We start from the raw sequence: 26,649 nt of genomic DNA on the forward strand, positions 1-26,649 counted from the left end.
TTGTACATTGAATCAGGCTTTTTGTGCTCTTTGTGTCATATGAAAAACTTACACGCTCGCTACTGGCTTTCTCCTCCTCTTTCTCCACCTTTAGTACAAAACGTGATTGCTGACTCACATTAACTTCTCGCCTGTAGCCAGTGCTGGATAATTCAACATGTTGCTCCTTTTCGGTGTTACATTTTCTCTCAACAGCTGGCACATAATTACATTTAATGAAATTTCTACACTAAGATCAATCTATTAAAAGTTTCCAGGACTGAAATTCTTAAAATTATCTTTCCTTGGTCATTGCACAAAAAAAGTCACAAAACAGGCAACAAAAAATCAAGTCTTTAAGCATATAGACTTATCAGTTTCAATTACACAGGTCAGTGCAGATGACATGCAGCCAGCTGGTCTGTCACAGGGATTCATGAGTCGGCTATCATGTACCATCACTAACTTCTGCCACGTCTTTACACACTTTTTCCAGTTTGGGTCACAGTGAAGAAATGCTTTGACCTTTTAAAAATTTGTAGTGGGCAGAGAAGGGACTCAAAGAGTCTATATTCATAATAGGAAACCTCACCAGAAAACGATTTCTGGTCAAAACAGTAAAAAATTTCTTATGTTTCTAACCAAACTAATAAATCTTTCCTCAACAATGGAAACTCATCTCATATTTGCAAACCCAAACATTAATTTTCAGAAGTCACACAATCCAGGAGCAACTAATTCTTTCCTCATTTAGTCAGGATTCTACTACTTAACAGAAAATCCTTAAATAAATGCACTGAAGCGCCACAAGAAGTAGCTTTAATACAATGCTGCAGATGTACACGGGCGTGCACGGAATCATCCCTTCCCTCCAGTGGCTGGCTTGCACAACGGGAGGGGGAAAGCAGGCAGGGCTTGCTACTATAATTAATTATGCGCATTTGTAAAAGTTTCTTTTATAGTGTAAGGAGTATATGTATATGTAGTGTGTAAAACAATACCTGTTTTCAGCATATGGCTCGGATCCAGCCTGTACTTTGGGGTGTTGTTGCTCACAGCCACGCTGCACGCGTACTCACACAGCACAAACAACTCGCCAAGCTACACCGACTGGCTGCAGCACCAGAGTTGTGAAGGGTTCTGTAGGGAAAAGCTTTCACTTCTAAAAAGTTCTGCCTGGAATTCAAGAGGCATCAGGTCTATGTATATATATTTAGTGACTATACAGTGTCTATGTATAGTCACTATATAGACACATAGGGCTGAGATAAATATACACACATTGTATAGTCGCTATACAGCGACTATGGAAACATTCATTTGGATCTCGATCAGTCTTATCCAGCAGAGGAGATGCATTACTCCCCTGTAGGACAAGTAGTTATGGGACACACAGAAGTTATTTCATGACCACTTATTTCTCAGCTATGTATCCTGATTCTTTAACACAGCACCACAAATGGTCTTGAAGGCATAATAGGTATCCTCCTGATTGAACAGAAAATTGGGGCTACAGGCCGACAGCTTAGTCTTGTGCAATATTAGAAATGGCCCTTCACTGAAAAAGTAAATATATCTTCCTAATTCGTGGAGAAAAATAACGACTGTGGTAATCAGTAGCAAACGAAAAAGTAATCTCAGCGGCTGCAGAAGTCTAGCGAAATGTAACAGCTTTTGAGACAATCACCTCTTCCTGTTGTCCACGTGTTCAAAAAGTATTTTCAGCACTGAAATGAATTAGGTACAATTTTACAAGTAGGAAGCAGTTTTCCCATTCCATTTTCCCCCACTCTGTGTTTTAGTTGGAGACTGCTGTCAACCAGATACAGCTAAGGAGTTTTCTGCCAGCTGTTCAATTGCATTATAACACGCCTGTTCGTTGTTAGAAAGACAGTCCTCTCTCCTCTTCCATGTGATTAAAAATGTGACAGCTCATGATTTTTATAGTCAGAACTAGGAGCAGAAGAGTAAGCCAACCACAGGATCCTACGTGGCACTAATCTCAAATCACCACAGAAGACACTCCTTTCTACAGACATGTGTGCCCATAACCCCTGGGAGATGTTTTAGTGACGTCCTTTCTGGCACTAAATATGTAATCTTTCAATGACTATCAGCTTACTACATTGGCCTCTGTGATCTTGCTGAAGAAAAACCATCTAGGCATTATTATATAGTGTTTTAATAACTCTTGCAGATTGAACACAGCTTGTTGGTTGGATGTGTGTGCTTCCTTTTCATAAGAAATCATTTGCTATGGGTTATACACATACAAAACATCCAATACTAACCTATTATTTTTCTGTTTGCTAGTACTGGTGAAATGCAATGAAACAACTTCACTTTGAAAACATATTATAAATTCATTTGCACCACATTTTCTGTTCATAATAGAAAGCTGCTTAACATATTTTTAAGAAATCCTCTCTAAAACGAAACTGAAATTGAATCTATTCCTATTAGAAACAAGAAGGACAAATATTATATCCTTATTGAGGCATTTATTTCCTTATATTCCTATGTTTTCCTTGTTAAATCGATTTTGCTTTGTGAGCATCTTTTAAAGAACAGTACAGTCCTCTGTGGTGGCGCTATTCATATCATGTGTTTGATCACAGCACTCCAGGTGAGTGACTGCAGGTAAGCACAGCTCTAATCTCACTCTGTGCATAATGCTCTGTGTTTAAAATGTAACCACTTCTTTCCGTCAGCAGTGAGGTCTTTCACCTTGTAAAAACAGAAAATCATCCGGTTGCTGTGTCTCAATGCAACTGACAGCTATTAAGGCTTCTAAGACTGGCGCTTCTTGGTTTGCTGTCAGCATGGCCCTTCAAGAGTTCCAGGTTTGCAAACACCCTACGGTCCATGGTGAAAGGACAAGAAACAACAGATCAAATTTGAAATTAGGGAGGTTCTGACTGGATATAAGGGAAAATTTTTGCACCACAAGGACAGTCAAGAAGTGGAACAAGCTGCGCAGAGAGCTCACATTGTCTCCATCACTGGAGGTTTTCAAGACCACACTGGATAAAGCCCTGAGGAACCTGATCTGATCTCGTAGTAACTCCTGCTTTGAGCAGGAGGTTGGGCCAAAGACCTTCTGAGCTCCTTTCCAATTCACGGGATTGTACTGTAATTTGCAAAATGCTCCCAAATAAAGAGAACAGAATCAGTGCATTAAACATACCAGCTTTTCCATCCTTTATGACTGATCCTAAAGCTCTAATTCTAGAAACTTCGTTCTCAGCAACCAAGCATAAATCCAGAGTATCCCACAGAAGTGAATAAAGCCTCTGTGCCTTTCCTGCTAACAGAGATGGGTCTTTGCTGCCTGATGGTGGGAGCTCTAGAACAGGACAGCTCAGCAACTCCACGCAGCTCAGCACTCCCCGAACTATTTTCTTTCCCACATCTCTGGACTAAGTATTACCATTACCTCACCTCTCCGTATACACACCGCGGACCTCCACGCACCCCTACCTATACTACTTGGTTGATTTCCCTAGGACTCTTCCTCTTTTCTTCATATTCTGTGGCCAGGCACTGGCACCACGTGTCTGCTACAGAGTTCTGATCCATTCATCTGAATCTGACCAAACTCATATCAATACATTTTGTAAAGCAGATAAAGTATGCATGTTTATAATGGAAAGGTAAACAGTTTCTATATGAAACTCTTCTGTTTCCTGCAAAATGTCTCATTTTCAATGACCAAAAAAACAGGATTTGTTTTCCCATTTGAAAAAGTGAACTGGGAGAACGGGCCCAGTGCTATCCTTTGCTGCTGTTTAACTCATTTGCTTTCGCGAGCAGGGAAGAGACCACTTCAGATAGCGGAACACAATATTCCCAAACACCTGAAGCAGCCAGAGAAAGTAAATATTACCCTCCCGACTAGCCTAGCTCCAGATTTTTGCTTCCTTGCATGAAAGGGCAAGCTTTACCAACAGCAAATTATCACATTCTATCCTTAAATATATCACAGACCCTGTGCATACAAATGACATACTTCAATATTCTCAGAGCAGCCACTGCTCGTTTTACGAGACAGATGTTAAAAAATCATGGGGAAATTCAAATCTGCGTCATCGAGTTCACCAGGATGCTTTACTTACATAGACAGTTGGCTAACAGCAGACCTAAATTTGGCCTGAGTTAAGGAAAACATTGACCTATGTTCATCTTTGGTTTCCATACTCTGTTCAACTGTTCAAAGTCCTCACCATAACCCGCCCGGGACCAGCTGCCCAGATTTCAGAGCTCGCCAATACTGAAGAGGGTTTCAAATGTAACTGCACAAACATTACGCACTTTTTGTTCATCTGCCCTGGTTTTGGCTGGGATGGAGTTATTTTCTTCGTAGTAGCTAGAGTACAACTTGCTTGCTACTGCAGGTGGCAAGCAGAAAGTCCCCGAACTGGGGTGCCCTGGCCACACCACGTGTTTACACGTGGTGAGGCGTAGCTATTAACCATTGCCATTTCTCCTCCCTATGGTTGATTGGGGCTGTGCAGGAGGTAATTAGCAGCCTTATTAACATTTACAAGCTTGCACAGCAATGAACTTTTAACACTCATCCCTCTAGCATCCTGACAGAAGGACACAACATGCCATTCAAAGCCTATCATGGCTCTGCATCCTTCTGAAGGGTAAGCTCAGGCAAATTTATGTCTGAAACTGTCACTTCCAATACTGTGTGTTTTGTTTAGCCCATAGGATTTTAAAAACCGAAACCAACAAGAAACACCAACAAAACCACTGCGAGACCTGGAAAATACCTAAAAACTACAAAACACTGCAAAAAGACAGAGCATTTTACAACTTAGAGTAACGAGTATATCTCCAGAAATTGTTAACACTCATGGTACAAGAATAACAGAAGCTAAATGCTTTTGAAGTAAGCTAAGGCTAAATGATTATCTCTGTTTTCCATTTCCAGATGGCTGCTTGCTAGAGCCTAAGGGGATGAGAAAGGGGACAATGAAGGTACTAAAAGCAGGAACTGAAAGTCTCTAAAGGAAAACCTCTTGAGAAAAGAAAGTCACCGTGATCTGCCCCTTCCTATCTCAGCCAGCTCGCACGGACCACCGAGAGCCTAACAATCCGTGATGTGATCTGCTCAAGCCTGTGTCCCCTAATCCCTCCCCTTAATGCAAAATCCCAAGAAAAACAAGTCTACCTCGCTCTCACCCTCCCCGATACACCTTAACCTTTGTGCTTGGTCTTCCAGCACTGCTCCCAGGCTGAGCAGACCACCCAGCGGCTCGCACCTTGCGCAGGTGCCAGCCCTGCTGCCCTCCCACAGCAGGGACAGGCTCGGGCACCCCAGCAGCCCGTGACCTGGGCAGCTGCGTGGCTGCTGCGAGCTCCATTTTGGTGGCCACACGCCTTCTGGTGTTGGGTTTTGACCGAGTAGAAACCATGGCCAGGTTTTTTCTGCGGAGGCAATGACCACTACTGGAGCTTGCCTCTTTGAGCAGGCAGGGGGATGGCACCCTCCTCGCTCACCCTCACTGTGCCAGCTGCCGTGCCATGCCCTGGCTGCCCACTCATGCTCAGGGGGTTGGTTTTGTACGGGTTGGGGTTTGGCCACCTTCACTCCTGGCCCCGCCAACACGGAGTCAGAGCGGCAGCTCTCTGGGGGTACTGGGGCACCCTCTCCCTCTGCCCTCACTTCTCAGTTTTCCCAGTTCACGGAAAGCTCCCCACGGTCCCTCGGCGCGATCCTCTGCTCTGGGGCACCTCTGGAGCAGCACACCTCAGAGACTTCGAAAGAATAGAGAACATTTCTATATATAATGTTAGAAACAGCCTTAAACTTCAGCGCAAATAGTAGTGACTTACAGAGATCTCTCATTTAAATGGAATTAGCATAATTGATATTTTGGTCTGAAGCAAGTCAATGCTCTTTAAGACATGGATTTCCCAATTCTGTTCGTACAGGAACACACTTTTTTATTTTAAAGAAGGAAAGAGAGGTCCAAGATAGCAGATTTAGAACGAGAAATAGCAGCTCCAAAATATTTTTTGAAGACCTAGTCAGAACATGATGAAACACTGAATAACCATCAGGATTTAAGGCAGCATTTCATCATTTACTTTGGAAATATTTTGATGACTGTGGCAAACAAACAAACAAATCTCAGCAACGTTGATTTCTTCTTGACGCCATCTACTATTTCTTCATGACTTCACTAAGCCATTTCACAAACACAGTATAGATCAGTCGGCCACAACAACCACTACAGCTGCTCTGCTTTGCTGGAGATGCATTCCACCAAAACCTGCGATGGCCATTCTAACTAGTGTTTGACTTAAGACTGCTAAAAATAAAACGAGAGACAGAACTGCATTAAATTGATGGAGACATTTAAACATCAATACATGCCACTCAGTAAATCTACTCTTCCTTTTTCCCACATTTTTAACTCTCAAGTTTTCAAAAGTATTGGCTTGCCAAAACTCCTGTTAATTCACCTCCTCCTACTTTGCTTTTGGGTGGGAAAAAATAATCACCTGAAGTGAAGAATCTCTGAAGCAGCTAGCAATCCTGTCACTCACTCATCCCACCCCAAAAAAAAAAAAAAAAAAAACACCCAACAAAAATCAACAACAAAATAAACCCAAACAAAAAAAACCCCAAAACCACAAAACCCAAAAACCAAGACAAAAACCAACCCAATAAAAAAACACCCACCAAACCAAAAAAAAATGAACAAACCAACCTCCTAAAGCAACATCCCTTTCTTTAACCTCCTAATATGTAGAAACCGTCATGTTCCACAGTTAGAAATCAAGTAGCAGTAATTCTTAAAACAAACTGAGCATCTACAGTGCAATTGTGACTTGTAAAATGTCTCACTGACCTAGAAGCGTCACCACTCTTTGCTTAGAAAAAGTCATGTAACATCATGCACATCATGGTCATGATTCAGATTTGCTTCTTCCCAGGAAAAAATTCTCTTTCAAACTTTTGAAAGCTTTCTTTTTCACAGTCAACCTGAAGGCTGACACTGTCCTAATAGGTGCTGTTTGTTTGTTTGTAAATGGAAAATATAGTATCAAAAGCAGCCAAGAGCCTGGCCTCAGGTTTCCACCCACAGCCACATCAGTACCTGCTGTGATCTCCTCAGGCTTCGCACACCTAGCAGAGGCAGGCTGGCTCAGAATTAATTCGTCAGAAAGCCACAAAGCCAGCCAGCCAGCCTAGCCTGAGAGCTGTGAAGCACTACATCACCTCACTGTTGGGGCAGTGTGCTACCAGAAATTGTCACCATAGGCTGCTGCACCAAAAGGGTGCGTTGATAGAACTTTTTAACAAACTACATACATACTACTTACAACTTCTAAGTACTTATTATTTGGGGAAGTTAAAACTTTCAGATCCCAGGCTTCAAATGCTGGTGTCCAGGTGACGCCAGGTGTGTCTACATTATCACATGAAGTTCTGATCAGGTTTATACTTTTCAATTAAGCCCAGGTGTCACCATTTTCACACTCCAGTTTATACTGCAGAGCCATCTCAGAACCAGATTCTTTTTCAACAAAGGACGCACTTCAAGGATGGCTAGTGGCGTTCAGTTCCCAGGAATGGGCTAGCCTGAATTAAAACCCCCGAAGTACAGATAGTGTGAGCACTGGGCTATCAGCACCATCCCTTCCTCTGAAGGTCCGTGCCTATCGTACGCTGGCCACAGAGCCGAAAAGTATATTTCAGCACCCGAGTAAAAGGGGCTTTATTGCACAGATCCCAGACAGCCACCTCTGCTATTAACAAAACCAGTCACTTAATTTTCTTCTTCATTACTGGCTCATGTTTTGCTACTGTGAGACTCAAGCTGGTTTTTGCTTACCGCAGCATCACAGCAGAGATGGTGCGATTTTAGAGTACATCAAAGTAATTGTAAGTGCCCATTCCTTTAAAGGGAAAAGATGTGATGTGGCAGCAGTGATCTTACCGTTCTCGCAAGCATCGGCCAGCCTCTAAATTTCAACTCAAAATGACACCACTTCCTTATAGGAGCAGCATAAGAGGTTTTGGTGTCTGTTCCTCAGTGGGACGGTCCCCATGTACAACCGGCTGCACTCAGCACAAGTCACGAGCAGACCTCTCAACTTTCAAAAATCCTGCAAGACAGGTTGTTCATGTAGCAGGAGTCTCTTTGAAATGGTCACGCTAAAGGCTCGCGTCCATGTCTGTGATGATAACTGGGGAACACATCTTTAGGAGCTGCCCTGAGAATGCCCCTTTCTAGCAGACCCTGGGGGATGCAGAGCAGTGCTGCAACGTCGCCTTTGCCCAGGATTAAGCCCGGACATACAAAGGAGGAGGCTGTCACTGACATCTGAAAAGCAAGCGCTGGGGCTGCTGAACATGCCCTGAGCAACTTCCACACTCCAGCCTTGAAGCCTGAGCAGCGCGCACTGCGGTCGAAAGTTTGCAGATTGCAGTCAGCGCCTTTCTGAAAACTAATGCCATGCCAAAAGTGGGGGAGCATATGCAGTGCCTACAGTTGGCTGTAATAGATGCCAGCTACACTCACAATGTTACCATCCTTCTACACACAGATTACTGCTTGTCTATTTATTATTTACGATTGTTTCATCTGTCTTGACATATAAACTGCAAGAGGTAAGTAGGCAGACAGATATGGAAAGAGCGAATGATTATCCAACTTTATCCAACTTTACTGCAGCACTCACAACCCACTGCTACTGTTCCTTTAAAGTGCTATTTCCAAACCAGGATTATCAGGATTATTCACCCATTGTACACAGGCATACCCCCACAGCCGGGCAGTGAGACCACGTCTCCTTTTCCCTTCTCTAGCGGCAGAAAGAGCAGTCTCTGATAAGGCTGCTCCACTGCAGCTAAGGCTTCACAAAAAAAGAGACTTCATAAAAAGGAGTTCTAAAGGGAATCCACATTTTGTGCAAAGATGCAAATCTGATATCAACAGAAAAACTCAAGATGAGCTTTTGGGAAAGTCCTTGGGTGCTGCATTGCACTAATCTGCCAATTTTGAGGCTGAGACCTGAGACAGCAAATCCCGTTTAGCTGCCACAGCCAGGAAGAACAGAGAGAAGTGATTCAATGCCAGCATTTATTTATCTTGGTTGAAGAGAGAGTCCTGAGGAGAGAAAGGTTTCTGCAGTTTAGCCCCTACAGAAACCAAATCCATGGGAGCAGCTGCCTAAGAGTGACCAGAGGAAATCTTTCATCGAAACTTTTGCCTCAGCTTTTAGAGGAAGGGACTTGGATGTGACACCTGGTTGCTTCATATCTGCTCAGATAGTAATTTTATAATTTGCTCTTCTAGGAGATGAATTCACTCACTAATTCATTCATTTTTTTAAACATCCAAACATCTTGAGGCAAGAAGTTTCACAGCTTAACCAAAAGTTTAGCAAAGGAGTATCTACTTCTGTTGTCAAGCCATCACTTACTAAGATGCCCCTTGTTCTTGTAATGAAAGAAACAGTGAACAGCAAATCCCTATTCAGCATTCAACACACACAATTTTTATAGGGCACTATCACATTTCCCTTCTCTCTTTCCTGTAACAGGCTGGAGTGCCTGTCATTCCACATACAGGATCCATTTCATGCCCTGGATCCCCCTCCTTGTTGCTCGCCCTGTACATTTGCAGTTGTATTCTATCTTCCCGAGCCTGGGGGACAGCAGAACAGCAGGTGCCATGTGCCTGAAGCACTGAAAGCCACCTCAGCGCACACCATTCTGTATGTAACATCAGCATTATTCTTCTTAGGTGAATCACTTTACATTTGCCTGTGGTGAACTTCATATGCTCTTTTATTGCCTAGTCAGTCCATGCCATGAGTCCCTCCCACAATTAACCACAGCTGACCCTTGTCTTTTCTAACCAGGATAACTTGGTATGATCAGCACATCCTGTCACCTCAGTATTCACTCCCCTTCACAGGTCTTTTTATGACATGAACAGCACAGGTTCCAGCACAAACCCCCATGCACTGCCACTGCTGTCCTCCTTCCACTGTAACTTAGGAGCATCTATTACCTACCCTTTACCTTCATCTCTACCAGCCCTGTGTGAAGGACCTTAACAAATACCTATCAGAAATCCAGGCAGACTATAGCTATCTGCCCTGTCTACAAGCTTGTTATCTCCCTCTAAAGACTGTCAGAGCATGTTGATTCCTTTCCCTAGATACCATGTTCATATCTTAATAGTTTCTATAGGTTTTGCTTTACATACCAACTTCACTGGCCACACCTTTCTGAAATCCTTATTTTGCTAAAAATATAACGTTATCTTCACATTTCACATCTTTCCATCGTCTATTATTGGAGCACTCAAGGAAAATACACCATCACATGAATAATTCAGCTATTTAATCCTCTGGTCCTTCTAGAGTTCTTAGGTGAATGGTGTCTGGTCCTGGCAGTGCATCATGGTTCATGCTGTCAGTTTCTCCTGCAATCTCTTCTACCGACACGGTATTGAGAAAATCATCTGACGCCCTGCCAGGAAAGAAAGGTTCCAGCACAGAAACTTCTCCAAGCTTGCTTCACTTTGCAAAATATTTTTCCAGTTTTTCTGCTCTAGCCTCATCTCTGAACATTGTTTGTATACTCAGACCTTTGTTAGCCTCGCAGACTATTTGTTACATGAAGTCTTGTTCCAGGAACAAGTTGCTCAAGAGTAATTAAGAGAAAAACAGTACTGCTGGTGCAAGTATTTGTAATGTCTTCAAAAAGGCCCTGCACTGACACCAGAGGATTCCTAGCAAAGCCACGTTTTGCTGCTCATCTGAAGAGCAGGTCAGAAACGTACACTCAAACGGGTGGAAAAAACCTGTGTCTTTCTATGCTGTATTTACCAGCAGCTCAAGTCTCAAGTGTTGTCTTTTTTTTTTTTTTTCCCCTGCTAGTGCATTGATTTAAACATGATAAAACCCAATCCAGAGAATTACACTAAAATAAAAAAGTACGACAAGAATCCTGTTTATCAGATCCTCCGACAGACCTTGAGTGCCCTCTCTCCTAACTGCATGCACAATCCCCATTTCTGAATGATAATTTCGTATTGTTTCAGGCTGCGTTTGTGTGTTAAATTGGTTTTAAAGGTTGAGTTTGTTTTTCCTGAAGAGCTTGAATGCCAATTAGCATTCAGCGTAAATATCACTCAGCTTTCAAACAGCATTATGAAATGCAAGAAGCATCAAGGAAACAGGAACTGCAGCTTTTGCCAGTTCTGCAGCCTGAGTAACCTTAAACTCAGGTTCACAAGAGATCCACCAGATCAACTGGGGTGATCTATTTTCTGATACAGAGTTAAGAATAAGGCTCTATTTTGAGTTCAGAGCTGTTTACTACTGCTGATACTTAAACTTCCAGTCTCCTGGGAAAGAAGAAAGAACAAAGAGAAATGCATCTTCAGGCATCACCAGGACAGGTTTATTTCTCCTGTGGGGACAACTGGTGACAAGTACAGCCTACAAAACAGATGGAAAGGAGTAAAATTTGCCAGCGAGCAGGCACCACGTTTGTGTTGCTGTGTAGCACTGCCGGCCGTACAGGCTGCCCAGAAAGTCTCCTCCTTGTAAGGAGATCAATGCTGTGACAGAACTGATAAATACACACATATTGCTGTCTCAGTAATCATGTGAACTTTTTCTATTCTAATTTGCCCATTTAATACGTTAACTACAAATATGTATTTCAGGGACTGGTGGTGGGTGTTTTGGTAGTTAGTTTTTTTCCCCTCTCTCTGTTGTTGGGGTTGTTGGGGTGTAGGTTTGGGGATTTTTTTTTCCCTTGTTTGTGTTTTTTAATTCAAGATATGAGGGGTCTTGCTAGTCTTCTCCCTACTACTTCTCCCAGCTTTCTTTTCTTTTCAAACTGAAACTTTGCCACGTCTCCAGCTCTCAGAACGATACAGACTGGCAAAGGAAAAAAACAACAGCTTTCCCCTTCATGCCTTTCTAAAACATATCTATCAGCAGTTTAAGTGGCGCTTTTTTGGTGAACAAAAATAAACGAAAAACTAAAGCTAAATTTCTGCTTAATTTTTTGTTCAGAGAGTTGATATAGGAAATGTTTTTCTTGGGGTTTTTTTGGTCAGAAAGCTGTTTGTTCTGAAAGTTAACTATGCACCCAGCAACACATTACCAGCAAAAGGGGCTCTGAAATGGAAATACTGATTAGAAACAGTGATATCCTCCCCACTCTCCATAACTTTTACCATAAAAACATCAGTCAGTATTGCGATCACTATACATTAATATTTAGAATAACTGCATTGTTGCCAAAATCTTCAAATATATGCTTCTACAATTCATTTGTAATGCCAATGTATGTTGAATTATTAAACTTTTAAGTAATCTTTGAATATGTTAGACATGTATTTATCTCTGAATATCTCAGAGGTAATTAAGCTGAAGTTATTTACACATGAGAAATCTAAGCAGAGCTGTGTGGGAGTCAGAACTCCCTTTAATGGGACAGTCAGTAATTGTAACATCTCTCCATGTTCCACATCGGAATTATTCCATATGTTCCTACAAAACAATTTTCAATCGTGACAATCATTTTAAAGCAAGACAACAGAATGCTAGAACTTCATCTTTTAAAACTGCTACAGGCCACAAAATACACTTCAAAAAGAAACATCATGAAAGCCAATACAATCCCACGGAATGTCTCTGTTTCGACAAAAAGGCATTTTTGGAAAACATTCACTGGCAAGCTTCCAACCAACTGCAAAAACTGATGTATATTTTGACAGTAATAGTAACAGCTACAGTTGTATTCTGAATACCTCTTTTTCTCCTCAGGGCAACGTTACCTCATGTTACACAGAGCAAGAGAAATGACAGCAAGAAGTTTAGCTCGTGGAGACTGCAAATGTTATTTTCCAGTTTGGATTCTAAAGGGTGAAGGGAAAGACTTTGATAAAATACAGAGGCAAAAAAATTAGCTGATGAACTAGAATGATCTTTTCACCCTGCAGAGCTTCTAGCTGCTCTACTGACACCGAACAGTGCATTTATTAATTGTTATTTTATAAGAATTCCTGCAGAGCATGCTTTGGTAAGGCTGTAGGGCAATTCCAAAAACAGTTTTTATTCAAAGTGTTATGTCAGAAACTCTGAAAAGAAACGGCAGGGAAATCCTTTAAAAAACGTAATGCTCTGGTCACTATTTTTCTGACACTTTTGCAGGAAGAGCTACATATTTTCTAATTGTGGCTAAACACGAGGTTGAGCTCTGCACTAATGAGCCTACAAACAGCAGGCTGGAAGGGACCCCTCCAGTCAGCCGTGGAGGTACTCCTGCTAACGGAGCTTCAGAGGGTAAGAGCCCTCTACAAAGAGATGTCTAAAGTGAAAGGGACTCTACAAAGCAGCCCTTCAAGAAAGTATTCCGCTATATTTAATACAGATATGCAAAACTCAGCATTAACAACCTTTTATTTTAGCAAAGCCCTGGCTCAATTAAGCATCAAGTTCACTATGAAGGGGAATCATGATGGCAAGTGTCTCAGAATGCTCCTGGATCATCAGAAGGATATGAAGTCACTTTTTTCACCATTAGGGAAAACTTTTACTCTTAACTTTACCTTTCGACAACATCCTCTCCGTTCCAGCAGGTTGAGCTGTCTCTCATCACCAGGTCTCCATCACACAGCCTTTCTGCTATAGAGGCATAAAAGGTTCGGGATCGCTTCATGTAATTGATGAACTCTCTGTAATGCAGGAAGAACACATTTAACAACAGAACAGCAAACTCAGGGTTTAAGCCCCCTGTCAGCTTAACTCTCCACATGATTAAGAGTTTAGAACCCTTACAGAAATAAGTCGCCCAAGTTGACTGATTTCTGTTTCTAGTGTATTTCTATTTCTACGCATCATCCAGTCTTACCTAGTCCTGCGTTAATACACATTATTGCACACAAAGGGTAGCTTTAAAAAATTACATTAATACATCCCAACACAAAATTTGGAGGGGGGGGAAAAAAAAAATCTACGGCCACTGTTTCCCTATAAACAGGTTAAAAATGATGACAAAATATCACCATTAAAGGACTATGCTTTTTCTGTTACTAGAAGTGAGTATTTCACCATTTCCTGCACATGCGTGAGATGAATTAAGAACACTGACAACAGCCTCCTGGGTGGAAAAGGCTTCCTAAAGCCAACATCCCATCCCAAAACCTGCAATATGCGATAAGTACCCCACACCTGCAGCAACACTACAGAAAGTCATCTCCTTGAGATGCGGTGGGGCCGACTCCTCCCCATCACCACTACCCATGTCACATTCTTACTAGAAAGGAAACTCTCCCTCCCCATGTCTGGCAGCTCTCTCGTTAAGAGGAGGCTGTGCCCGCTGCTTTGGCGAGTAACCAGAACTCCTGGCCAGTACAAACAGCCCATTTCTGATCATGTGTGTATGGAAAAATGCCTTGTAGGCAAACGGCTGCCTTTTTTATAATCTGATTATACCTATAAAGTGTATCTTGCCGAGGTAGCCATAAAAATAAACTGTAACAAAACAAGTGTTAATTCAGCACACAATTAAAGAGTATTTCAGAATGAGAAATTACCCTGCCTCCTCCACAGCTTTGGAAGCTCCTGTTCGGTATAAGGGGTTAGAGATATTGAGAACAAGGTCAAAAACTGAGGTAGAGCTATCAGGGAGTTCTCTGCTTGTCTTGGAAGCCCCCCACCAGCCCCACTGGGAAGGCCAAAGGGCTCACTCTGGTTTTCAGGGTTTCTTCCAGGCAGGCTGTCAGGGAAGCACCAGGAAGAGGTGCCTGGGGATACAGCTGGATGGAGCTTGGCACAGAACCAGTCAGGATTTATCATTCTCTTGGGAGCAAGGTGCTTTGAACCATATCAAAGTCCACCGCTAGGTATCTATAAGGTTTAGGCAGTGGTCATCTCCCCCCATAGGTCTCTTTACGCTTTCTCAAAAGCGTTTTGCCATCCCATTTATCTCATGTATGGTGAAATCCTGCTCTAGATCAGTAAGTCACTGCAGGGTCCTAAGGAACTGCATTACCCTACCAATGCAAGAAAGCTGTTATTTTAAGCAAAGAAAAAGGCTTTTGGGGGGTTATGATCAGCACTTCTACCTCTTCACCACCGACTAAGGGACATGAGCTCTGGCTATTTATACAGTAAAGCCAGGCCCAGGCAGAAGGCCACCCACCTGGCAGAATAGCCTGAGTATCAACTAAGCAACTGTGAAAGGTGATGCAGGTGCCAAAGATTTTACGGGTTCTAAAACAGAGTATTCTTTGGAGGAGGAAAAGAGCAGCCTTTAGGAGTCTAAAGCTTGTCTTCCTCAGCTCGCCCCAAGAGGCTTAAACTCCTTTGCATTTTGAGCAGAGCAGGGCCCTGACATCTTGAAGTAGCATCTGAGCAAATGCAGAGATCTGTGTCCAACTCCTAATCCTAATGAGGGCAAATATTTACTTTTCATCGGTATAAAACTAAACACTGTCAGGCAGAAAATGTACAGTTTCCCATTGCCCTGCAGTATAAAAGCAGTAATCAAAAGTATGGCGATTCCTAGATTACAGCTGGAACAGCAGCTGACACTGCAGATGAGCTAAGTGTAGAGACAAAGTATGTCACCTTGTTTTCATTCTTACCGAGAGATTTTTTTCAAACTTCTTGATTTGTCATTCTTTGAAGCTTTCAGAGGCAGAGAACTGGAATAGGCCGGGGAGAACAAGCATCAATCAGGAGAGGTTGGGGAGTAGGGGAGAAGCAGGAATTCAGGCAAATGAGGAAAAGAAATGAGAAACAAAAGAGAAAAGTAAAAATTATTTGAAAGAAAGGTCATCAAGCACATGCATAGGATAATATAAGAAAACAAATAAGGAGGAAAATTGTCATGAGATTTTTCCAAAGCATAGATGCAATTAAAAATGTCAATGCAATATTGGAAAAAAATACACAAGTGAGATTGTTCCTCCCAATCATTTTCAAGTAAGACCACAATTACAAATGCAGCACACAGAGCAAAAAGCTGAAAATAAATTCAGTGGTACTTAAATTAACTATAACTGATACCAAATGGAAGAACTGTAAATATATGAAGCTATACAAGAAAACAATAGCAAACAGTTTAGAATGAGAACCATGGGAGGGGGATACAAATGAGTAGCATTCATTTTCTAGTACAATGAGCAATTTTCTGTCTGTTAATGAATAATGTAAATATAGATTTGTTTGCTGTTCAGTTCTGGTCAGATTTCACTAGGAAAAAAAACAACAAACCAAACAAGAGCAACTCTACAAAACAGGAGAGACGAGCTCTAAGGTTATATTGGAGAAAGAACTGTGGAAATAACCCCGTTAGTTATTTAGTGCAAATGCATTTTGTGGCACCAATATGCTGAGGTCCCTTAATTAACATCAAACATTCTATTAAAATGTATGTATTTAAATGCAATATATTTATGTTTATGTATATGTATAACTATATGTGATAAATATATGTATTTAAATGTATTTAATGTACATATATTTAAATATATGTGTTTAAATACAATAAACATTGTATTTACCATTAACATCATGACGCAATTTTCCACTTACATGATTCGATACCACGTTCTACTCTCTCTTGCACCTGTACTCTCATGTATAAAGTAATGTTAACAGCTGGATTAACACATGCCTGCAAACAGGTTCAATGCTACTTGCCAGTCCAGTTAACCCTTGCTGGAGAGAGTAAGCATCACCTTCAGCAGCTCTGAGGACACCCAGATGATGGCAGCTTTGTCTTTGTCCTTTCTGGGAGCTAATGGCAGGGGTGGCCACGGGAGAGACCTGCCCTGATCATCAGGTGAGTGTCACCTGCCATCACTGAAGCAGCGATTCCAACACAGCCAGTCAAAAAAGGAAATAAGAATTTGTAACAGGAAAAATCTGGACTTGCTGAAACTTCTGCCTTGGCCAGTCAGTCAGAAACGTTGGATTCATTTCCACAGTAAGTTAATTTACATTTGGCATTAATAATGTGTTTTGTACTAGCACTTAAATATTCATATTTTAATAATATCATGTGATGACTGACATAATAGATAGTTAATCTTAAATAAAATAGATGCCATCAACTTCAAACATTCCCAAAGAAACTCAAATCATTTTATTTTTTTTAGATGTATATAAGGACCCTAAGTTTACAGTATAACAAAGAAATCCCAACAAAATATCATTACAAAGCCTGTCTCCTCCAATGAGGAACCTAATGTCATGTTACAGTTTTATTAAAATATTTTCATATACAAATCTGTAACCAGTCTATGTTTAGTGGTTTGAAATATTTCATGCAGCAGACATGCTAAAAGGCAGGTTTTCAACTTTGCTAGGAGTCCGGACCCTGCCCAGAATAGTACTTTGTGCTGAACTCAGCAATAACATTCCAATTTACTGATTGAGATTCTGCACATGCTATGTACATTCCCTGTACCATCGTATGGTTTTAATTTTCTTGTCATCTCTATTACATATTGTAGTAACCTCCACATTAAAAAAATGACTACAGCAGCAATCCTGACAGTTTCGGTTAATCCCTGAATACGATTGTGTAATGCAAAAAAAAAAAAAAAAAAAAAAAAACAAAAACCAAAAAGGAAAAAAAAGCTGTGCTTTTCAGCTTAATCAGAGAGGAAAAGGATCATGCAACATTTATTCAAGCTTCAGCTTCTTGCACTATTGTCCCTGACACTTAGTGTTTTATAACTAGAAATATGCAGGAATGGAATCCAGAGGGAAATAAAGATGGGAAATCTCCCAGGAACCCATGAGAGTAAGAGGAGCAGAAAAGGGTTCAACAACTGCAAGAGGGGACCCAGTTGCTATGTGAATTCAGAAACCACGCAGGATCACACTGTGCAGAGCAGCAGAGGGTGAGGGCTGCCTCCCGCCAGGCTCCCAAAGGTTAACCTCAGTCCGAAGCTGTAAAGGCAAAGAGCCACAATCTTTACAGCCCCACTTTCCAACTGCACGAGCAGCCTTCACTCTACCGAGCAGCTGAAACCAGAGGTTCTCAGGCTTTTTGGAAGAGCAGCTTGGCGATACCTTTGGAGCAAACGTACATACGCAGGTATGGGCTGTTCGGCACTAGGTTCCTAAGGGCATCTCTAGGCAGGTACCACAGAAGAGATGAGAGGCCACCTTATCGTGGTGTCTCCTACAGATGTGCCAACCAGATTGATGCTTCTCTTCGAGCTCGGGGATATTTTGATTAAGGTAACGAGCCACAGGTTTTCTGTTTGCTTGGGGAGTGCTGGCTCATTCCTTCTCTTTTTCTTTCCTTATTCTAAAAGGCAGGAGTCACATTCTATATTCCCCTTAAATCAAGGATCATTTGGAAGGATGCCTACTACACAGACCAGACTCACTCAGGCCAATTCCTATGTGACCTCATACCTAAACTGACAGACAGCTGATGATATTGCTCTTCATTTTTTAAATCGCCAGAAGGAACGGCACCAAAAAAGATTCATATAATTTCTCTCATAATCTAGATCCCCTGTAGCAGTTATCTGTCACTTTAAGTGCATTTTGCACAACCCTCTGCAGGAATGATTTCACCCATCCATTATAAAATTTTAGTACCTAAAATTGCATTTTATTGATATCATATGTGATTAGATGATAGATGATGAACACCACAGCGATGTAGCCAATCACTGTGTATTTCACTCTACTGTTTCACAATCATTTCCACGAAGCAAAGTACAAGCTTCACGCCATGTGTTTTATAGGAAGTTGTGGAAAATTTAATAATATTTTCCACTTCTTACTAATTATGGCATGGCTCCATCATTCATTGTTGGTGCATAGGCTCTCCACAATACCTGTCAACACTGTATTTCAGTAATGCTAATTACGTAAGGATGCCCTTAGTTTGGGGGGTTTTGATACATTAATTTTCAGGGTGCAGACTAATTTTGGGAAACTGTCTAATTTACAACATATTAGTTTCAGTGTATTCTCATTTCCATCTACAGGTCTTACATTTTAAAAGGTCAATATCCAAATAATTCTAGATGGTTGGGAAGGGGAAGGAGCAGATCTCAGGTGAGAAAGAACTGCTGTCATGCCACTCAAGACACCAATTTGTAGCTGTTGAAGAGGTTACCCATTAATAGGCAGATAATTCTGCCTTTCTGGTTGCCAGCACGTAAATCTCAGTGAAGTCAATGAGTTATGTGGAAGGTGGCCTAGGGCTCTGCATTTTTAAAAGCATACTTCATTAATTGTACTACAACTTTTCTTTGGATTATTACTGCTGAATTTATTAATTTAATTTCCTTAATGCTCTTTTCTCTGATTTGCATGGTAAAAATTGATTAGCTCCAAGCACTAGAACAAACTGTTGTGTTTTGGTTTTAAATTACAAAGGGATAAAAATACCGCTATCACTCAAATAGCTTAGCTTGCTGCTATTACTTTTATCTTTTAAAGCAGTGTTTGTTTCATTCATGCAAGCTTAGATTATAATTAAAATAGAAATGGATAACACTCTCATCTTTACAACTCAAACTCCAGAATCCAGGCTATGGATTTTATGCTAATTTTAACATTGCTGTCTGTCATCCACGTATCCAACATACAGAGATAGACACTGAGTCCCTAAGCAGATTCGATACTGTTCTCTGATAGAGGTGCAAGCCCAGCATGATTCCACTCACTTTGCTGGTTGTTCCAGATTAATACTGGTGTTACAAAGAACAACATGTTAGCCAGAAATAAGTCACTGTGATTTTATGGTCAGTTAGCTCTGACATCTACTCATGAGTGGGACTGAAAAGACATCCTTCCCTCCCCACTTACAGTTTACAGAAAACCAATCCAGGAGCTAGGCGAGGGAAAGCAAAAGAGCGAGCAGGAGATCTGGGAGCAGCGCTACTCATGCCAGGGCCAGCGGCAGCAATTCAGCTGTCTAATGTCTCAGCTGGCACGCGGCTGAAGAGCAGAAGCCAAGACAGACACAACAAGGCTACACAGAAATGCTTCTGCTCTCTCTCTGTTATGCAACAAACCCAGGAGATTGCAAGGGATCTTATTACTCCTGCCCAGCCCTGGGAAACGAGGGACTGACTGTGTGCCAGGTTAATGACTCTTTCCTTTTCACCCCTTTCTCCTTCCCACCTCTGCCCCTGGATAAGCCCAAGTCCTTGAGGACCTAAAGGGCAGTTGTCTTTTAAGTAATTTAGACTCCACTGCTGAAATTACTCAGAGTTTATTGAGGAAAAGTTTTCATCGTTTTCACTGAAAGTTTCTGGAAATAACAAACCCCTTGGGGCTAAGCAACGACATCAGGTCTGGTCGGTAAAAAGCTTTGCTGGTAGACATGTGCAAAGCAATAGCACAGGGACATCTGTGCAACTGTCAGTGGTGGCAACAGCTGGACAGCACACAGGCAGGGCGACAACTCTGGCTCTGGCTGAGACGCTACGGTGCAAGGAACCATTAACACAAATCGTGAGGCAGAGAGTTTCTTTCACAGCAGCTATTGCTTAGGGTTACCTTCTTTTATTGTTCAGACTAGTGTGAGCCATCACAAACGTCTGGGTTTCAGTCGCCTCCTTCACTGGCACTATATTGTCTGATGACAGATTCCCTTCTTGTCGTTTGGGCTGTCCACACACTTTATCAACCTGTACGAAAGGAAGGGAAAGGAAAATTGGGTTTGAATGGAGAAACTGATTTACAATTGCCCAAAGGTCTGCTTGTTCCTTGTGGTCGGTGTTTACTGCAAGAGAAGGTGTCTGGGTGAGAGAAAGAAAGGATTCTTCTTTCCAGGACCTGGAAACTTGTCCCCTGCATCAGAATGACCAAATTACAAGGCAGTGCAAGGAGCAATGCTACCTGAAAGCCAACAGTCATGGATTTGTCACTGGATACCTGGACTATAGCACGCCTAGAAACAGGCTGAAATAGCAACTGATGGAAACATTGCCAAACCAATCTATCACAATCAAAAATCATCTCTTTAGAAACATACCTGGAGTGTGAAGGTACATAGATTTTGGTGGAACATCTGCCCTGTATATAAAAAGCAGTCTATTTGGGGTTTGAAAGGGCTTGTAATCAGAAGACAGCTGAGTCTTCCAGCCTTTAACTGGACAACGGTCCCTTAAAACAAGGAAATTAGCAAAAGAATTCAGCATCAACTGAATCTTTTCAACAAATCAACAAAAATATTTTCTTGGACAAAACAGAACAAAAAGAGAAGTTCCAGGCCTTGGAATCACCAGTGCCTTGGATCCTAGGTTTGGAACATGGCTCAGCCATTTGCTCTTACTGCCCTTCGGGAAGCTTCTCATAGGGGATTTGCTACAAGACCCCGAAGAGGCAAGCTGGTGCTTATCCTCTGCACACCGTAGATCTGACACTGCTCCTGCATCCTGCTACCTTTATTTGCTGTAACAGCTTTAAGTGACAATAGTAAGACCAACTTCTTCCCTTTCTAATCCACAAATAAGTTATCTGTAATGTTTTCACCTACACTTAAATCCTCAAGCAAAGACAAAAAGAAATCCTAGTGTGGGCATGGTACTACCAGAGACCTTAATCACACAGAATCCATCATCCCACACAGCACCGATTTTGATATCCCTTCTTCAGTTTTCCATTATAACCAGGGTGAGATCGATTCTTGCTGCTCTGTGCATTTTACTGCATCTTTAAAACCCTTACTGAGTCACAACTGCCTATCTGCAGAATATTTCAGACCACAGAAGACGTCAAATCGTTTTCTCTGCCCCTTTGCACCACTATGATGTATACAATCGTGGAAGTACAGCACAATTTTCTTTACCTTTGCCCGTTTCCTCCAGGAAAGCTACTGCCATGTAAAGCTAAGACATTTTCCTGTGAAAAAAATAGGGCAATTGAATATGAAAAGTTGGCAGCTGTACAGGCAGGACACTTAACATCAACTTTAGTTGTATGAGTTACAGCCTGGTCCAGTATAACGTGCTGTGAGGAACCTAAAGCTGTAGCAAATGAATGAGAACATACTGGATCCATCCTGACATATCTCTGGCAGTCAGAGCGAGAGCTAGCTGCCTCAGTCAACACCACGCGCTGTGTATATCGTTTTGGTCTCACCAGGGACTAGCACAGCATTGTTTTAAAAGAACTTTTTGAAATAAAATAGTCTATTTCAGTCCCTTCTAAACTTCTAAGAAGAAAAAAACCCCACACAACCAAAAATACTCCACCACAACAGCAAAACTCTCTATGCAGATGAAAACATAAACCAGAAATGCTATTGGAGCCTTTTGGATCTGGACAGAGGGTTTAACACAGCTGGACCACATTCCTGCACATGATGCTTGCTCTCCTGTGCCCCGTGTTTCCCAGGTCTCCTACAGCACGCAGACCCAAATTCCCAGCATAGATTTCTGCAAAATCCATCTTAGATTACATCATGTCACTAAAGTTCACGTCGTCAAATTACATACACCTCAAGTCTAGTCACTATGGATTTAAGACAGTTTTAACCAACTAATACCAGGGAGGTTTGGGAAAGCAATGTGGTTCTTGCATACATAAGCAATGAAAACCAAGTTGTTTTGTTTTCCTGTGAGAAGTTTCAAAGAGATTTAAAATCATCATTTTTGTAGCGAATCGATAATTTAAGCACCCAAATGAAAATACTCACTTTGTTTTGATTTATATTTTTGATACCATAGAAATAAAATGACTCTTTCAGTTGCAGAAGTTTCAATATTTTCTATGCCAAACCTTAACTTTGGGGTTTTCTTTTTACCCAGTAATAACAGTTTGCTGCATATTAAACAAAGCCACAGTATTTTAAGGAAACAATATTTCTCAGTGGAAAATTTTAACCAGTTTACTCCATTGAAAACGAAGTAATTCGTTAAATGAAAGGCTAAATCACATTCACACTTTTCTGTCTTGTAGGCTTTTTAGTGCCTTTCTTCTCATTAATATCCTAAGAAACACTAGCAATGCTCCATAACTTGAACTACAGAACAAACAATTTAGTCTGAGGTGAAGATGGAAGATAAAATAATGACACAGTATTTGTAATATCAGTAGCTCTTACATGTCTCAGCTGAAGATCCAGACTGAGTTTTACTGGGAAGAAAAAAAAAAAAAGATCATGAGGCAAGTCCCTGTCAAACAGCACCTGACACTTAAAGGAACAAAAAGTGATGGGAAACTGGTGCAAAGGCACCAAGTGATTTCTGCCCATGGCAGACCCCAGCTTGCCCTGCACACAGGCAGTGCCCTGGCCCAGACCCAGCTCCAGGCTGGTCCCACCTCGGCTGCAGGAGCCCGGCCGCCCCAGCGGGACCAGGCTGGCAGCCCAGCCGCCCTCCTTGCTTCCCACTCCTTCCAGCATGAAGTTTCTTCAAAGTTAGCATGGATCATCTTCTTCATTCCCAGCCTCTTCGGGGCAGCAAGGATGCAGGATTTCAGCCCACCGCTGCTCCCGTGGTGTGTACAGGTGGTTGGAAAACTTATGTCAGTGAATGTGGGTGTACCCTACACCTCTGGATGCAAAGACCAAACTCATTCCCAAGAGACTGTCACCCATCGACCTTGAGTTATCCCTGTTTGGCACGTTTATTTCAGATTTTGGATGAATTAAACAGAAACCTGATTTTTATTTTTTTTATCTTTTTTTTTTTCCCATGTGGACTAATTTTCACATCTTACTGAAATGGGTATTTTTCTTCAAAATAAAATAAGAAAAAGGCTGAATTTTACCAGCTAGGTTTGGCCGTCACAAAATTGATGGCAAGAATGAGAACAGTCATGTAAAGAAAACCATCTTAAACATCCAAACTAGGCCATTTACAAAGAATGAGTTAAAGTTGTGTAAATTAAATGCATGGCATAAAAAAAAGAACGTGTTTTCTGGACCTGCAGCATCTGGAACCTCCTGCTACAAATTACCTGTCTGTTAACAACAGTAAGGAATAAGGAACATGGAGGGTTTCCATCCCATCTAAGGGTACCTGAGAACTGCCCTGTCAGTTTAACTTGGAGCTGATGAACCAAACCTCACCACCCGAAGGAAAAAACAGCACCACTAAAAATGGTGACTGGGATTTTAAAGATTTATTTCCTTCTAAGTTCGACTTACTGCTTCCAAGTTATCTCTTCAACTGACAGTGTAAACTAGGTGACTTTTTATTTATTTAAACAGAAGCTAACTTTCCTAAACTGACACTGAACACTCTAATTTGACACAATAAGAAAAAAATTAAAATACTGTGAAAGGCAAGAGAACCACAAAACATTAGCTGCAAAGAACTGGCAATACGTGTAATAAAATTTAATAAAAATTACAGAAAATCCATTGTTCTTTCCCAAATTAGATTTGAAGTACTCACAATAATCAGAAATCAATGTAAAGAACAACTAGGGTTATTTATTTCTGTGATTTTTTTTTTTAAATCTAAAAATAAGCCTGCCAATCTTAAACTACAAACCGATAGAAAATTATCCCTGATTAACTATGACAACACTAAGGTCATTCCTCTTGTCTCTTTGATGATATTTAATCAAGTCTGCCTTCTAGCAGTGAAAACCTATAGCTGAAAACTAGTATTTCTCATACCTCAATTATTTTCTTAATTATCAATAATGTTTCAGATTTCTACACAATTTTCTCTGGATTGCAAGTTTTTTACTTATACAGCAATGATTCTTCTTAAATATCTATCCTTCTTACAACCATAGCTACATTTCTTCTCCTGTGTACTTTCCTTTGTAATGAAATACAAAGTCATATATATATATATGTGGATTATTTGACCTCTTACTATTTGCTCTTATAAAAAAAATGACCATTTACAATTATTGCAGAGGCTTAGCAAAATAAATCAAAAAAGTCTCATCCAAAATCTTTTGAACTCCTGCAGCTTGAGCAACCTTAAACATTGAGGTCATATTTAATACACCTAATATAATCAAACAAGGGGAAAATGTCACGCCCTTCTGGATACCAAGAGACTCTTATCTCTCTAAAGCAGGGGACATTTTCACTAGTTCAGAGCAGTAATTTTCTTTGATTTTGTAACAGGAAGCTCAGTATTTTAAAATACAAGATTTTCCAAGTGATTGGGCTTTGAGTTATCATGAAAACGCTGACACGTTTTCCAGCAGCTTCCCACCCACCCCGACCTGTAACCCAACTCAGCTCTGAAAAACCAGCATCTGGGTAAGCGGCTCTGGCAGGTCACCCCCCTGCACCCCGATTCCCGCAGGCTGCGCAGGTGTCAGCACCGCCGCATCCCACGGCGCAGGCGCAATCACACAATGCACTCAAATCACAGCTGCAGCTCGCTGGTTCCAGCCACCGCGCTGGAAGTGAGGGAAGCAAGAAACACTGGGCTGTGGGGGAATCAGGTTTGCATTTCCAGACTTGCAGGTTCACCACAAAACATCATTTCCTTTGGGTCAGACATACCCTTATCCCCTGATTACCAACGGCATAAGACACCAACAGATATTTTGTCATTTTTTGTTGACCAAGCAATCGCCCAAAGTTTATTACGTAAATACAGAATCCTCTCCTTTGGAGTGGCTGTCACCTATTACTATAGTTTTGTTGCAAAATGCCCATTTCCAATGCTCAAAAGATGAGTGGGAGCACATTTGATAAAACGTAAGCTGGGGCTTATTGAACCTTGCCACTGCTTATAGCTTAGCAAACAAAATCTTGCACTCCATAGAGAGGCAATGAAGAGAGAGTAAGGAAGATCATTACGATAAGACCTTTGATCTTGCCTTCTTTTAAATATTCTCTCTCTTACAGAATATGTTACCTATTATAAATGCAGTGTTTTGCTGGTAGCAAAGTTCAGCAATACATAAACAAACTATGGGATTACCAATTCATTTTCCTACAGGAATATGTTGTATTTTACTCGGGAGGGGAGCATTCTCCTCTCTCTCATCCTGAACCTATCGGATTGTTTAATGTAGATTAATTTTCTAAAGATTTCTGAAAACTGGCAGTTAGAGAAGTTGACCATTTTTAGGTACTTGAGATTCCTCCAAGGAGAGCAGTAGCATGAATTCCTCAGGGGCAGAAAAACCTTCTGTCAGAGTTGACACTTACTTAGACATCAAATAATTCAGCCATGGAATTTAAATCCATAAAAAATGAGGCTCTGTGTGTTCTCCGCTGCCTCTGGAAACACCTGTCTTTAATCAAGTAATTTCAATTACAGCAATATTTCTAGGTTCAGTTTTGGAATCAAGATACAAATGTGCCAGAAATAAACAACAGTCCTGTAAAAGAAAGAGCTCACATTCGGAGGAAACAAGGAGATGCTATAGGCGTATCCTGAAAAACATGGACAAGTACAAAGAGATTAAGATACAGATTGTCCTGATAATTTTTATGAAACATCTGGGCTCCTGTTACTCTTATGTCTCACAATCTTCCTCAAACAAAACAAAAAAAAAAAAATCAACAGGAAAGTAGTCTTAGCAAGAATGCAGAAGTAATGGAGCACTCTTTAACATAACTGACATGGATTAATTGATGCTGAAACAATTTTCAGTTCCCCAACTTAACCCCATCTATTTCAATGCGCTTACCCGCTCTGGTGAGCTACTGCTCTGCACCCAAAGCCAGGGAAATCCTGCCTCCTGTACAAATGC

The 26,649-nt window shown here is 41.3% G+C and overlaps 1 protein-coding gene across 2 annotated transcripts in view; it reads right to left on the reverse strand.

Moving 5' to 3' along the window:
- The window catches only part of LOC119156410 (glypican-5-like), a 384,241-nt gene that overhangs the window by 233,937 nt on the left and 123,655 nt on the right, over nt 1–26,649 (reverse strand). Inside the window, exons 4-6 of one of the 2 annotated variants that reach the window (XM_037406093.1) lie at nt 20,521–20,651; nt 15,624–15,683; nt 13,584–13,709 (exon numbers count right to left, since the gene is read on the reverse strand). In XM_037406093.1, coding sequence (XP_037261990.1) covers nt 13,584–13,709; nt 15,624–15,683; nt 20,521–20,651 — 317 coding nt within the window. The remainder of the gene's footprint in view (nt 1–13,583; nt 13,710–15,623; nt 15,684–20,520; nt 20,652–26,649) is intronic. The other variant, XM_037406094.1, reaches the window with a different exon arrangement.

This window comes from Falco rusticolus, chromosome 13 (assembly GCF_015220075.1).
Source record: "Falco rusticolus isolate bFalRus1 chromosome 13, bFalRus1.pri, whole genome shotgun sequence".
Classification (NCBI taxonomy): Eukaryota; Metazoa; Chordata; class Aves; order Falconiformes; family Falconidae; genus Falco; species Falco rusticolus.